Raw genomic sequence first — 15,456 nt, 5'->3', positions numbered from 1 at the left:
ATTTTTTTTATGATGGCCTTTTGATGATATGATCAATTCTTGATTATAGTCAAGGATCTGGTGGTCAGGAAAATAAACAAGAGTTTTGAATTAATCAAAAGAAATGATTACAAGATTTAAACATAAAGGAAAAAACCTGATTATGATATGACCATATAATTATTCTCAAGAGAACAGAAGCTGGGGTCCATATTTACTCTAAACAGAAGTAGGGGTCAATATCTATTGTAGGGAGGTCAACATATATGTATCCTGTATTGATTGTGTTATATTTTTTCTCCCAGTTTTTAGTGGAGTCCGAGTTGCTCATTTGCTTTTGTTGCTTTGTGTGTATGGTTTTAGTTACTTTATGTTCTTTGTTGTTTATGTCTGTTTTCCATGTCTGGATTACATTCTTTTGATTACTGCTATAACCTTGGTTCCCTTGATTACTCTTCCACAGTGGCCAGATTTTAAAGGGGGAGGATTGTGATCACGCCAAAGTACTTTAATCCTGAAACATTTTTTGTGCCTGTCCCAAGTCAAAAATTTCTGGCCTCTGCTTTGTTTTCACCTTTAGTTTATTTTTATATTACTTGAGTATGTAGGGGAAACTCTTTTGCTGTACCTGTGTGTAATGATGTTTTGGGGCCAGCTGCAGCCTGCTCTGTGATGTTGGAGTTTCCTTGTCTTTCATTGGTGGCCTTAGGCTGACATTTTCATCCAGGTGGGGTTGTTGTCTCTTTGACATATACAGCATACCTATTCTCTTTATATTCCTTAACTTCTTATCAGTTTTTATAGAAATGGAAGATCTATTGCAACATTTTGACAACCCAAACATAATGGATATCAAAATAGGTACCAGGTATGTATAAAGTAATGAATAGAAAGTATACAATCTGAAAAAAAAATGTCTGTAAATTTAAGTCAGAATTTCAACTTTTTTCAATATACAGTGAAACCTGTTTAAACTGACCCCTTTCAGGTTGAGATATTTCTCTGTTTACAGAATTGTAACTGGTATGACTTCTGAAGATATTTCCACAGGTTACCAGTTTATCATAGGTTTGGTTTAGACAAGAATCACTGTATGTGTAATGAAGCCTGATGCTGGTAGAAATGCTAGTAGGCATATAAAAATTCTAAATACAGGCCAGTATTTTCAACTTTAAAAAAAGTCTCCAAACCATCCTGTGAATAACCTATTACTGTGAAGGCTGTCTTGTTATTTTTTGTCAGTGTGTGTGGTCTTTTTTGTTTCCCAAGGTCTAATACATCAGTAATTTAAAAAAAATATAGGTAACCAGATATTATGTAGTTAAATTCTGAATAAGATGTATATTTTACTGTTAACTTTAACCCAGCAGGTTAATGTACAATGACCAAAGACATATTACAGCGAGTAATACTGTTAGCTTCAGGGAATATAGAGTTTGACTTCCCTTGATTAAATGACAATCACCTGATTTACATCCTTTGGTAATTTAGTGTGTATTGTCCAGTTAACTACCTATGACATTTCATAAGGTTATAGTCATTTAATCAAGGTAAACCAACTATATTTCTTGAAGTTAACTATTTTACTCGCTGTAATATATGAAGGGTCAATGACATTGTTTTTGCAGGTTTAAATTTTTGTTAGGTTCAAGGCTAGTGTTATTATCTATTCCCATATTTTTAAAAAGGTCATCCTACTTTATTTGAAGGATATTGTTATTCACAAACTTAAATAACAGATTTACAAATGATGATGCTATTGCTTACAATTTTGATATTGGTTATAAAAAATGGGAGGATTAAATGTCTGAATGACACATGCTTACATGCTAGCTCGTATTGCAATATATGATTTTCAGTTTTGAAAAAAATATCTATTTCTTCGGACGAACATGAAAAACATGTTAAACTTGCAGTACTTAAGGTTTTAGTGTGATTTTCACCATATTGAATGAAAGAGAAATTTTTCATCACAAAATTTTGGAAGCTACAATTTTAAATGTGGCTTTATATAGATTTACATAAGTGATTTCATTGCTGTCTTTTTGGTCAGGTATATCATACTGTATGGGTTATAGTATCATAGGATGACAATCTCAGTAGAAGAAGTTTTTGGTTTAATTTTCAATTTGTTGAACCATGATGAATTTTCATCATGATAATTTTCTTACGACATTTTTACAGGACATTTTTAGAGTCAGAAGTAAAGAACCCAGTTTTAAGAAAAGATCTGTATGAAAAAATGATTGCCATAGATCCCTGTGCTCCCACTGAGAATGAACGGGACCAGCAAGCAATAACTAAATTAAGATATATGCAGGTACTTATAGGATTATTATGTGTCAGTCCCTGTAAGAATCAGGCAGTAGATGAAACATAGTAAGAAAAAAACCATCATTTTGATAGTGTAATTTGACTATTTGCACCATCAGAATCAAGGAAAACTAATAAGGTATTCCATATCATATTGGACCATTGAGTTACAATTTCATTGAAATGCACTGAAAATGAATATTTCAAGAGTAGATAACTCTGTCAAAAACATCAAGATTCTATTGAAAAGTTTCTGAGCAAATCTAATGATGCAGAGATCAAATAATGGTCTTTTCAAATAAAGAAAGCCTCCTTGAATGAAATCATATTGTGAGATCGGTAGGGTTTTGGCATGCATAGTTCTGATTTTTCAATTTTGCCTGATTCTTACAAATACTTATACTTAATAACCAAACTCTACCAAAGTACTCCTTGATCTGTGTCTGACTGTTCATTCCTCTAAAATGTTCTCCTATATGCAAACTAACTGTGTCCACTTTCTTTGGCTCCAGATATTTAAGGAAAAACTTCCTATAGAAAATTCACCTGATCACAATTTAAATTGTGACATTTGTTTATCATATGGTTGAAAAACACCTTAAAATTTATATGTTTGTAATATGTTGTTCACATGCATAGGAAAACAGTGAGCACCTGTGTTTAGGATGAAGGAGAAAGTTCAGTAAGGTTCCCTTTTGGTCTCATAACTTGGGCATGTTTGAAAATTTGATTAAAACTGATTTCTAGGTTGTAATATAGTAAAATGATCATAAACACTGAATATAAGACAAGATTTATGATGTTATTCCAGAAATAACAGTATGCAATTATGTAACTTCTACAAAAACCTTTAACTTTTAACTTTTCTGCAATTTTTAAGATGGTTTTTGTGTGGAACTGATTCTGTTGACTCAAGTTATTTTTACATAAGATGTAACTGACATATATGACCATAAACCAATCAAATCAACTCATTAAAGAGCTGGAGAAACAACATAAAATTTTCTTCATGATTTTGTTTTTGGGGCCAATTTTGCCCTTACTGAACCAACTTCTTCATTGAATTGAAAAAAATTGTAAATTGAAAACTTATATGTTAATTATGTTTCCCTTTAGATTCTTACAAAGAGTGTGGTTTTCGGAAAAAGTTGGAAAAAAATATTATTTCATGTATTTTTTGGACATACATGTATTTTGCAATTCTTCCAGTGTTGTTTAATGTTATAGGTATTTGAATCTATGTCTGTTGATGGGCTGTAATCCATTCTGATTGGATTGAATTGAACCATATTAACTAGTTTTGTTATAAATCACATTTCAAATCATTATCTCCCTATTCTGTTCTGATAATGAGATGAATTTCCAAAATGAAAGCAGGTTATTTAATAAAAAGTCTTATTAAAGCAATGATACGGAAAGCTTAGGAAAAATTGTGAGGATAATTGGGAAAATTAGGGTGTAATAGTTAGTTAGCTCTTTACAAACATGATGAAGGGTAATGTCTCGTGAAAAAAGAATGCATTGATAATGGGAGATTTTCTATACGTTAATGAGATTGATTGTCCTTTAATTTTCATGTAGCTAAAATGTTTTATCATAGATAATAGTTAGATTGATTTGAGCATAAAACTGAAAAATGTGAAAAAAAAAAGAAATGCTTTTAGAACTAGGAAAATGGTAATTAGAGATTTCTATACATCAGTAAGATAGCTTGTCTTTTGATAATAAACTTTATTGTAGATGAAATTATGTGAATTGAGCCTGAAACTGAAAATTTCACAGAAAATTTTTATTATTTACATTTTTCTGTTTCAGTTCAGAGAGCAGGAAAGTTCAACTGCTGAATTTGGCTTCAGAATAGAGGCTTTACGAGTAAGCATTCCTTTATTTATTTTCTGTGAAGTTTGGGAACAGATTTATGACGTACTTCATACTTGAATCTTCTTTCATACATCAAAGTGAATATTTTAGAATTACATTTTAACACAGGCTAGTAATTCTACAGTTTACTTGTGAAAAAAAAATTGAGTTGCTGTGAATTTCACAGATTATTTTTCAAATGCAGGAAGTTCAATGTACCAGTAACTGACATGTATAGAGGCACTACTATCTGTGCATGCATCCCTCCGTCTGTCTGTTACAAACTGATGTCCAGGTTGTTGCTTTTTTAACTCACCTAACCGAAGGCCATATGAGCTATTCCATCACTAAGCCTTCGTTTTCGTTGTTGTCGTCTGTTGTCGTCATTAACAATTTTTCAAAATTCTTCTCCTCTGACACTATTTGACCAAAAGAAACCAAATGAATGTTCCTTGGGGATTTCAGCAGTGAACTGATGTGGAGAATTTTTATCAATCGAAAAAACTTGGCTGCCATTACTAAAAATTGAACATAAGGGTCAGACAGTAATTTTTTTCATATATTTCCATAACCATTAGGTTAAGCCAAATTCTGACTGGGTAAAAGTGTTCATCATGAGGACTATCTGTGGTCAAATTGTTTTAATCTGAGAAGCCATGTTGCCCTATTTTGACATATTATCACTACTTTTAATGTATTTCTTTCAAAAATCTTCTCCTCTGACACTACTTGACTAATTAGAACCTAACTTAGTATGAATGTTCTTTGGGGTATTCTGTGTAGAAATGGTTTAGGGATTTTTGATCTGTGGAAAAACATGGCTGCTGTTACTAAAAATAGAATAATATATATATATCTCCAAAACCATAAGGTTTAGCCAAATTCTGTCAGTTGTTGAAATGATCCTTATTATAAGGCCTTCAAAAGTTTACGGGGATCAAAGGTGTCGGATGACTCCTTGTTAGAATTATTGCTGTTGAAAGGCAAAAGATGATGTTTTTAGTGGTTTTCAGGCAATACCTTGAATGATCCTTATGATAAATTATCAGACAACTCCTTGTTACAGCTATTGCCCCTGAAAAACAAAAAAATTAACCAGGATTCATCTATTGTTGTCTTTCGATGTGGGCTTTTGATATTTGGCATGTGGGTAGATCATGTGAATCCTACGAAGAGGAATGATCCGGCCAGAGAAAGCTATATTTTAAAATAGCCTAGCTGGCCGAGTGGTCTAGGGCGCTGGATTTTGTGCAGGTGGTGTTGCCATAGATCTTTAATTTTTCGGTTGATTTTTATTCTTGATACATGTATAATCAGTATAAGAATATCCCCTTCCCCATGCTATCTCACCAGCTTCAATTGTACAAAGATTGTTTTCTAGGTGTGTTCCATACATTTTTGCATTTGAAATATTTAAGGTGTATCTCCACCTGCTTGATCTTTATCTGGACTCATACTTTATTGTTCTGTTTATTGTACAGTTTGCAGGAGAACCTCCAGTGACCAACTTAAAGAAAGTAAAAACAAAGGAACAGGTACGTCATAGACAACCTTTATTTCAATTTAATTTCTATATTTTTGAAGTTTATTTTAAAGGTGTTAATTTTTCATATGTTGTCAGAAAGCTGAGGTTAGTGTCCATTAGACATTAAATTATGATAAAGCTTTGTCTACATTACAACTTATAGGTTTTATACCTCCAAGTATTTATAGCTTCTGTAGTCCTTATTTTCTCTTAAGTCAAGTCTTTTCATAACTGGATGGAGTATTGAAAGTGTCAGCCTTTGAAATTTACGATCTATGAAATGGAAAACCTATGAAATTGACAACCTTTGTAATCAACATCATTTTAATTTAATTGTATCTTTGAAGTGTTAATTTTCATGTGTTCTCAAATCAAGATAAAAACAGGAATCTAGAGAAATGTCCAGTAGACATAAATCAGAGCCATTAAATTATGATAAGGATTAAACAAGGACATCGTTGGTATTAATAGATTTAATATCTCTAAGTAATTATACAAAGATGATTTTGTTACAAGTTACTTCTGTAACTGGATGGGGTATAGAAACTGTTTTTTAATAGGAGGCATACCTGTTAACCCTCCCACACTAGGGCAGAGACTCCCTCAAAATCAATAACAAATTTAGAATTCCCAGTTAAAAATGTAAAATTTTTGGGAGAGTTGGTTAGAATTACTATATTTTTTCTGTGAAAAATACTAAATAATTGAATTTTTACTTTAAAAAATATGTTGTAATGAAAAAATCTTCCACATGAGACAGTGTCGGTGGTGGAGAATCTTGCACATGAAACTGTTCCAAAAGGTTTACAGGTATGATGGGACATTTTTGAAACAACACAATTTTATAGGATCTGAAGGTTGAATACTATTTATTGCTTGTTGATGACGAGGAATAATAGCTTTCCCATATATACCTCAGTTAATTGTTGAATTTTCTGCCTTTCGTGTATATGTTAAATAAAAAAAGCTTTAAATCTTCACTGGCTCTGTCATTTAAAACAAAAATATGACTGGGTTGGATCTACTAGCATTATTGATGTTTTTAAAATGTAAAGAAATAATATCTGATATCAAACTAACACATGACACTGTCAGAAACGAATGTCTCTCATCTTACACAAACATATTTGTATAATGATGTCCCTTACTATTATTGAAGGGTATTTAATATCAACAATGAACTTTTCACATCTATACAAAACAAAGATTACATGTACTTCTCTAAATGTCAGTCTCCTCATCTATTTTGTGAATGAATTTTGAATTTGTAATGACAAGTAATGAATTCACACATTGAAGTGAAATACACATGCAAAATTATTTTGTACGATTTTCACCTGCATTGAACAAATGAAATTTGTGATCCATGAATTTTGCTATAATGAGCCTTCATGTTAATTTAATGTGAATTTTTCACATGAAATTCATGTCAAGTGAATTTCACAGGAGTATCATGTTAATTTCACATGAGGTTCATGTGAATTTCATGTGAAGCCTGGATCATGAGAATTTCATGTGAACAATATTTGGCTTTGTACACAGAGGCTGTGTTTATTTATATTGATTGTTCAGAGTTTTCTATGAATTTTGACTGCAAATTGTGCTCTGCAGTTTGTTCATTTTTCCATAGTACCAACATAAAAGGAAAGAAGGGAGGGAAACAAGCATTTTCCTACCACAAAAAATATGAATTGTCATAAAGCATCAGAACCATGTCTACACCTTCACTTGACATATGCGACTGATATTTGCCTTGGAGACAAATCAATTTAGAATATAAACATATTTTGCATAAAATAATAAATTATAATATAATTTAATTAAATCAAGCCCTAGAACTGGTATTATCTATTTTATTTTATTTTATTTCTATAAACCATATAGAATATCAACAGTTGATTAATTGTTCACAGCAAACAAGGTGACAGTAAAATGATACATTTTTTATCAACAAAAACAAAGAACTGTATTTATGTCATCAATAGAAGTCTCATTAATGGATGCATTAACAATTAATGGTGCAGTGTTGTCTGAGTGAAAATGTTTGGGTCTGTCTAAATACCTCCTGTAAGGTTTAGTGAGAGAGGATATCTGGGTTTAAATCCAGGCCAATACCCAACCATCACTCTATTAAGTGTCCATTACAATCTGCTGTCAAAGTACTTTTATTCATGAGTACCAATATTTGAGGTTGAGGGGAAAATGTTAGTTCGTAGATTTTTTAATTCATGGATTTGATAAATCCAACTTACAAAAGAATGGGAAATTTCTTTTTTCTTGTGATCCTATTTTTGGTAGTTTTCAAAAAATAAACCAAGAAAATTGATACCCCATGAACAATTATATGAGAATTATAAAACTAGTTCTTGTGATTTGTTGACTCTATGCCTTCATTACACACAGTGATACAATCACTATAGCCAGTTAAAGAAGATTTGTATTCAAAGCTTCTCCAACAATAGTGATGATGATTGGTTGTTTCAGGGGTAAAATAAGTTGTTTGTATTTACTGGTCACATGATTATCACATGATTTTCACATGGTAGAGGTAGAAGTACATACATGAAATATATTAATCCAATTTATATCATCTATTTTAGGTGGAACAGATTTTGATTAAATTTATCAAGAGGAATTCATTAGTAAGAACCAAACTCAGTGAAAGGATGAAAGAAATGAGAGATGCCTTTGAGGCTTCTAAATTTTTTATGTCACATGAGGTAATTTTTGTAATCAAGTCTTCTCTTTGAAAATTGTAATACTGTAGTGTGCAACTCCTTCAATTTTTTTTTTTTGGGGGGGGGGGGAGAAAAATTCCACTTTTTGTTTTAGGAATTATGGATATTTGTTCTTAAAAAATGGGGTGATTTCAGTTTTCAGACAATAACTCAAAAATGCTTGCACCATCTATGTGTGCTCTCCTTTTTTCACATGTTTGTTTTTATGATCAGAAATAGTCATCTAGAGTTTTTTTTCTGTAATGATTCAAATATGTTTTAAAAAGATAATGCTGTTGCTTTGAACTATGTCTTCCCTTGCATCATTCTTCGATTAATATCATCCCTTGAACAGAGCTCTTAGGCCTGATGTGGCGGCTTCGTTTGATGCACAGACTGAAATGGAAAATGCAATATAATTATAATAAATATTTATGCGGATTTTTTACTTAAAACCATAAATACTAAAACTGTGTTTTTTGCTAAAATGATAAAATTGCAAGACTGATAGGTAAATAATACATGCAATCTTCATTAACTGTAGATTATTCTATATTTGGATGATGTGATAATAATGTTAATTTGAAATTGAAGATGAGTTCCACCTCTGTTTTAATTGTTCTTTTACAATATTTTTTCAGATGATTGGCAGTTCTATACTGATTATATTTGATAGCAATAATAACTGTGGTGCCTGGCTCATAGACTTCACTAAAACCATGTTGATGACAGAAACAAACCTGACCCATCGTGACCCTTGGTCGCTAGGCAACCATGAAGATGGTTACCTGTTTGGAATTGATAATCTCATAAAGGTTACACTCTATTTTGAGCTATTTCTACACATTCTTGATATTACGAAAATATACAGTAAAATCTGTCTAAATCAAACCTCTTTCAGACTATAAGTGTCAGACCCTGTAAAAATCAGGCAGTGGGTGAAACATGGTATGGTTCAGACAGGTGTTTGGTTTACCAAGGTTATAAAAAACATTGGAACTGAGGTTAAGGGACTTTAAACAGTGGCTGATTTAGACAGGTTTTCAGGTTCTTCAGGGTTTGGTTTACACAGGTTTCACTGTATTCATTTATAAACATTATAAACAATCTAATGCTTAGAGAACACGAAGGACTTTCACTCCATTACAGTCATTAAATCAAACATCAACAGTTGATTTTTAAGGCTACACACATTTATTGTTGTAATTAAGTTGCTTTATGGGTCTATATAAAGAAATGTATCATTATTCATTCCATTCTATCTGGTGTTAGGAGGTAATTAACATAAATAGATTTAAGACTGTCTTTCTTAATTCACTGTCACTTTTCATGATTCTTAGTTGGAGTGCTACGTAAGATATGTGTCCTTCAAGGTCATTCAAGGTTCTTGGGCCATTTTTCATGAACATCAATGAGCTTGGGTGGCATTTCTTTCTTCCTTTTTACTGTCTCTAAAAATAGCTGTTTACATTGATCATAGCCAGAAAAAAAAATATTATTTAGGTTCTTTGGTTTTTATTGAGATAAAAATGGGTAATAAGGCAGCCTAAAAATATATCAGAGAAGGAAAAAGAAACAAATAATTAGATAAGTTTTCCTCATATTCATGCTTTATCTCAGGCAATTATTTTTTTGCAAGTATTTTGTCTTTCAGGGCTTCTCAGATAAAGTATATTACAATTTCTTGTATTTTTTTTTCTGTATTTTCAGTTCTTCAGTAATCCAGATCTTGACCTAAATATGCAGGATCCTGACCCTCCACCTGAACCTGAACCAAGCAACTGATGCTGGTAGTTGAAAGAAATAATCCTCCTGTAGGAAGGGAGGTGACTTTGCTCACAACAAGCATTCCAGAGAAATGCAGTGTTATCCACAGTAGAAATCCAGTCATTGTTTTTTTATACCAGTAGATCATGTTGCAGAGGAAATTCTGTTTTCACACTTGAAATTCTTCACCATAACCTGCGTGTATTGTGTCATTTCTACTGACCTCAGTGGAAAGATTGATTGCAATGTCCTACTTTACCCACTGTATTTGGTGGAAATGTCAGAATACACCAGGACCGTAGTGTAGTGATGACTGTAACTAGTTATGATGATGTATTTTTTATATTTATATTGTCATTTTAATTTAAAGTAGTGTTTTTTAACTGTGCTTAAAAGATTTCTGGTTTTAGACTTGCCAATTGAATTATAATGTTTTAAGTTATATTTTAATTAAGTTTGATTTGAAAATTTGTTTTTAAGTTTAAAGTTCACAATAAAATTTTAATGTTTAAATTTATTTGTAAGCAGTTTTAATGTGAGATTTCATATTTCTGTTTTTGTATAAGTGCTGTATTGATTGAATAATTGCCTTTTGTGGGCATACATTAGTAGTTTATAATTTGTTTTAATTTTATGTTGAAGTGATGACCATCTGATTATAAAGGGATAAGCTGTCTCTATTATTTTTAAATTACAATGAAACCTGTATGAACTAAACCCTGTTTGTGCTTTATAATTGGTTCTGTTTAGACAGATGTTTGACTTTCGAAGGTTAATAATACATTTAAACTGATAGAAAGGGACATTAAAAAGTATCTGGTTTAGACAGGTTTTCAGATTATACAGGGTTTAGTTGAGACAAGTTTTCAGATTATTCAGGGTTTGATTTAGACAGGTTTTCAGATCATTTAAGGTTTGGTTTAAAAAGGTTTTTGGATTATTCAGGGTTTTGTTTATACAGGTTTTCAGATTCTTCAGGGTTTGGTTTAGACAAGTTTCACTTTAATATCTTAGACTCTGAAACTTAAGTCTTGATCTAATAAGGAATTTAAATTGAAAAAGAAATATTTTATTTTGGCTTCGAGGTTCTATCTCTTGTATGAAGAAGATAAAATTTTCTATCTGTCTTCTACTTATAAATATTTAATATGGCTTTTAAGATGTTGAAGATAAATATTTTGACTTGTGGCCATCATAAATTTGATAGAATTCTCCTATATGAATCAAATGGTTGATAATTTAGTTTGTAGCATTCTTTGCTCAGGGTAAATGCTTAGATATTTGTATCAAGATTTATAAACATTGAAAGTTTTGCGTAGATCATTCAAGATTAATTTTTTTGGTTTCCATGAAAACCATTGAAGAAAAATTGAATTTTTATTCCTTTCAAAATTGGTCAAAAATGATAAAAAGTATCTTACCCCACTAAATTATTCATTTATAGGAAAAAAGATAAGAGAGGATTTTTTTATATTTCATCTGTGGCTTTAGAACTGAAGAATTAATTGTACATGTTGTTGTTGGCTTGATGTTGCTCAATAATTCCAGAAAATGGAGGAATATTCTTTAAACATTATAAGTAAATGTTGATATGGATCTTTGCTATAGCAATGAAGTTCTTTTTACACGAAAATCATTGGCTGTAAAGCCTGGTACATTTGGAAGTACATAGGAAATAAATGATGAATTGTTTTGCTGTGCAAATATTTAAGGAAAGAGATGTTACTCTAGAGTACATTATCTGGCAAAGATTCAGTGGTAAATGGTTTGGCTTAGCTGATACATCGGTGGTAAATTGTTTGGCTTAGCAGATACATCGGTGGTAAGTTTTTTGGCTTGGCAAGTCCGTCAGTGATAAGTTGTTTTGCTTTGCAGATACATTGGTGATTAATGTTTTTGCTTGGCAGGTACAAATGTATTTAAAGAAGAGATGCAATTCTAAAGAAAAGAGAAACATTTCTAAAAAAATTTACATTTTATGAGACATTGTGAAAATAAGGAATTAACAAAACGTCTGGGTTATGGCTTTGTCTCATTAGTTTTTTTTTCTTATTGGCAGATTTACATATGAACAATTTTTAGTTTTTTTTAACCTTAAAATCTCAAGTATGTTACATTTTATTGGACTATGTGAAATTGAAGGAATTAATGGAAACTTCCTAGTTATAGCTTTGTCTCATTTTAAAATATTTTTCTCATTGGGAGATTTACATTTGTACAATTTTAATGACGTTTGTGAACTTATATTTTTTTCTCTAAACTTAAAACAAGTGTAAAATGATATTATCACTTTTTACATATTTATAAGCAGGATACAGGAAGTTCTGAAACTATATTCCCTTTACCCAGCACTGTAATACATAACTTGGATATTTCAAGCTCAATCCAGCAGCTTTTCTTTCCTTTTTTTGCCAACCGCTGCAGACGGGCACCCCTTTTAAAGTCCCTGATGATATTCAAATCGGAAGTCTTTTGATAATTGGATATCACCATGTAAAATCATTCACTTTTCCTGACAATTAAATGAATGAAGAAATTTCAGAGAGTACTGTCTGCAACATCTTAAGTGAGGTTAGAATGTTACACACTATTCAGAGCCTGCCTGGAATTTTATCAGACAAGACCCAGTTGTTTAAATCTTCGTCTGCTGTGTAGCTTGTATAGTTTGCATTATCGGGGCCTAGTTTTCTAAAGATTTATCTGCTGGACAAAGTTTATCCACTGCAAAAGTCTAGTACAACTTCTACAAGTTGTTCATGGGTCAAATTATATAAGTTTCTGATGGATAACTTTTAGATAGAGTGGATAATTAATTGGAAAGAGTGAATAACTAAAATATGATCACGAGTACCGAAGAACGCTTAGATTTAACGAGTGTGCGAAACTTGTTCTGTGCACAAGTTATATCTTTGTGTTCTTGGCATGAGTGATTTTATTTTGGTTATTCATGATAACCAATTGATTATCCTATTTTATTATATAGATTTCCTGCATTATTCATTGTTATTTTCAACATTTATTTAAAATTTTGTGAATGGCGGATTGATATTCGTGTTGTGACTTTTTGGTGGGAGAAAACGTGAGAGTAAGATTACCGAATTTATTTCAGTGTGAATTATCGAAAAAAAATTACACTGGGAACATTCAGTAAATCACTGCTATCTATATAATACATTGTTCTAATGACTGAGCTAGGTTTAATTAACTCGTAAACTTTGTCTGCTTCTTTATCTTAGGAGGTAGATCTAGAGTAAGGGACACAACTCTTACAAATCATTGGAATATTTGTCTTCAGCATTTTACATCAATCTCATGTAAGCTTCAAAGTAACTTGGACTGATTTTATTCTGTTTCAAATGAAAGCTTTATAGGCTTTTGTGAAAATGAATATGATACAAGCATATAACTGATTCCCAGAGTTATGTCTCTTACCCTAGGTCTACCTCCATAAATGAACTGCTGTGAAAGTACTTTTATTCATGGATATCAATTTTTATGGATTGCAGACAAATCATGGGTTCTTAAATTCATGGTTTGATATTTCCCACAGTACAAATAAAAGCAAAATATGTATTTTTTTGGAACTTAGATATCCTGGTATGAGTCAACCTCAAAATCCACAAACATTGGTACCCCATGAATACAAGTACTTTCACAGTAATCACTTTGAAAGTTTTTTTTTAGGTCTATTTTGCTAGAAAATAGTATTTCAACAACAAAAAATTGTTACCAGTTTGTTTTTTTTTGTTTTTTTTGTTTTTGGTCTTTTTGTTTCCATTTTGTTTGAATGTTGTTTTTATTTTCTTATTTTAACATAAAACTTGGTTTTTAAAAAAATTTGAAGGAACAATTTTTAGCTTTTGAAAAACAACAGTTCTAGAAAAAATATTAAAAAAATAAGAATATTGAAGTTAGAGGACTAGTAATGTACTAAATTCAAGACAGTAATCCATCATTGTTTTAAATATATTGTCTAAGTAGTTAGCATTGTAGCTAGATAATAGCTAGATAATATTATAGGACCTGGTTTCATAAAAATAAATCAAATTAGGATTTTTCTTAATTCCTTGCTCAACTTCATTTCAACCATTCTGATCTCTTGAAGTGAATCTAAAGATAAAAAAGGAGTTCAAGGATTTTAAGAAATTCTCAATTTGAGACCTTTATTATGAGACAGGGTCCAGGACATGTAGTTGAAATCCATAACAGCTATAAAAGCTCAAAATACAATGTATTTCTGGTTCATCCATGTCATTGTAGAATACTCAAAGGGGAGATAATTGACAAATTCCCTAAAATGCAAATAGGGCATTTATTTATTATGGTATAATCATTTGTTTGTTTCAGTTAATTGAAGGAATCTGTATCCTGTTAAAATCATCTCAAAGATTTTAACCATCAGTATTTGAATTGAATTGTTAGATGTTCGTTAAAATTTGGGATATAAATTATTTTATTTCATGAGATGTTTTTTATTCACACTCTGTACTGCTTTCTGTTTGTGAATGAAGTGAAGTTTTTTTTGTGTGTGTTTTCATTTTTTTTTTTAAATTTGTCTCTGTGTACATTGAACACAAATATATGGGCTTTAGAATATACATGTAATAGGGTATACAAGTCTTGTCACATGACTGTTGTTTCACGAGAATGGGTTCTTATCTACTATTCGGGTACATGGAAACTTTGTCATTTACAAAGTATTGAGTTCAGTCAGAATTAAAAAAATTGCTGATTAAATTTAATATCAACTTCATGTTCATGTGATTGATAAAGTATTTCATGATGACTCCATGCTTCGTTCCAATAATTATCACTGTATACCTGTCGTGTTCCTATTTTTTTGGAGTTCAATACATTTCCAATCCATTAGACTCCATTTATCTTTCTCCTCATTTTTATAATAGAAGGACATTTTCAATTTTCCAATGCATGCCTTGGTGTGCAAGACACATTTTGGTTTGAATACAAAATAAAATTGGGATCCCTTTAATAAAAAAGTGGAGTCATAATTTTTTTTTTTTTTTTTTTTTTTTGGGGGGGGGGGGTGTGTGGTATCTACACCAATCTTAGTGTTATGTACCATAACAAGCTTTGTTTTTCGTGTGCTGCATGTAGAATTACATGTGTACTTTAATTGTCTATGCTTGTTGGGGCTTTTTAGTTGTGAAACAAAACCCAAAAGTTTTGTATTTATAAGTGACAAATATTTTTTATAGCATTATGATATTACCTTTGTATTATCACTATTTTGATTTTGTTCTATGAAATAAACTTTGAACTTTAACCTTTGTTTTA

General features: G+C 31.1%; 1 protein-coding gene across 2 annotated transcripts in view; it reads left to right on the top strand.

The window, feature by feature from the left end:
• The window catches only part of LOC148600338 (inositol-trisphosphate 3-kinase homolog), a 56,489-nt gene extending 41,044 nt beyond the window's left edge, over window positions 1-15,445 (top strand). For both annotated transcript variants that reach the window (XM_088557031.1, XM_088557030.1), the window contains 7 exons: window positions 775-847; window positions 2,164-2,299; window positions 4,108-4,164; window positions 5,634-5,687; window positions 8,278-8,397; window positions 9,036-9,209; window positions 10,105-15,445. In XM_088557031.1, coding sequence (XP_088413157.1) covers window positions 775-847; window positions 2,164-2,299; window positions 4,108-4,164; window positions 5,634-5,687; window positions 8,278-8,397; window positions 9,036-9,209; window positions 10,105-10,179 — 689 coding nt within the window. In that variant the 3' untranslated portion in view covers window positions 10,180-15,445. The remainder of the gene's footprint in view (window positions 1-774; window positions 848-2,163; window positions 2,300-4,107; window positions 4,165-5,633; window positions 5,688-8,277; window positions 8,398-9,035; window positions 9,210-10,104) is intronic.
• Window positions 15,446-15,456: the final 11 nt, after the last annotated feature.

This window comes from Perna viridis, chromosome 13 (genome assembly GCF_037379345.1).
Source record: "Perna viridis isolate PV_CMFRI_1.1 ecotype Kerala chromosome 13, ASM3737934v1, whole genome shotgun sequence".
Classification (NCBI taxonomy): domain Eukaryota; kingdom Metazoa; phylum Mollusca; class Bivalvia; order Mytilida; family Mytilidae; genus Perna; species Perna viridis.
Note: the sequence above shows the minus strand (reverse complement) of the source record. Positions and strands in the feature narration are given on the sequence as shown.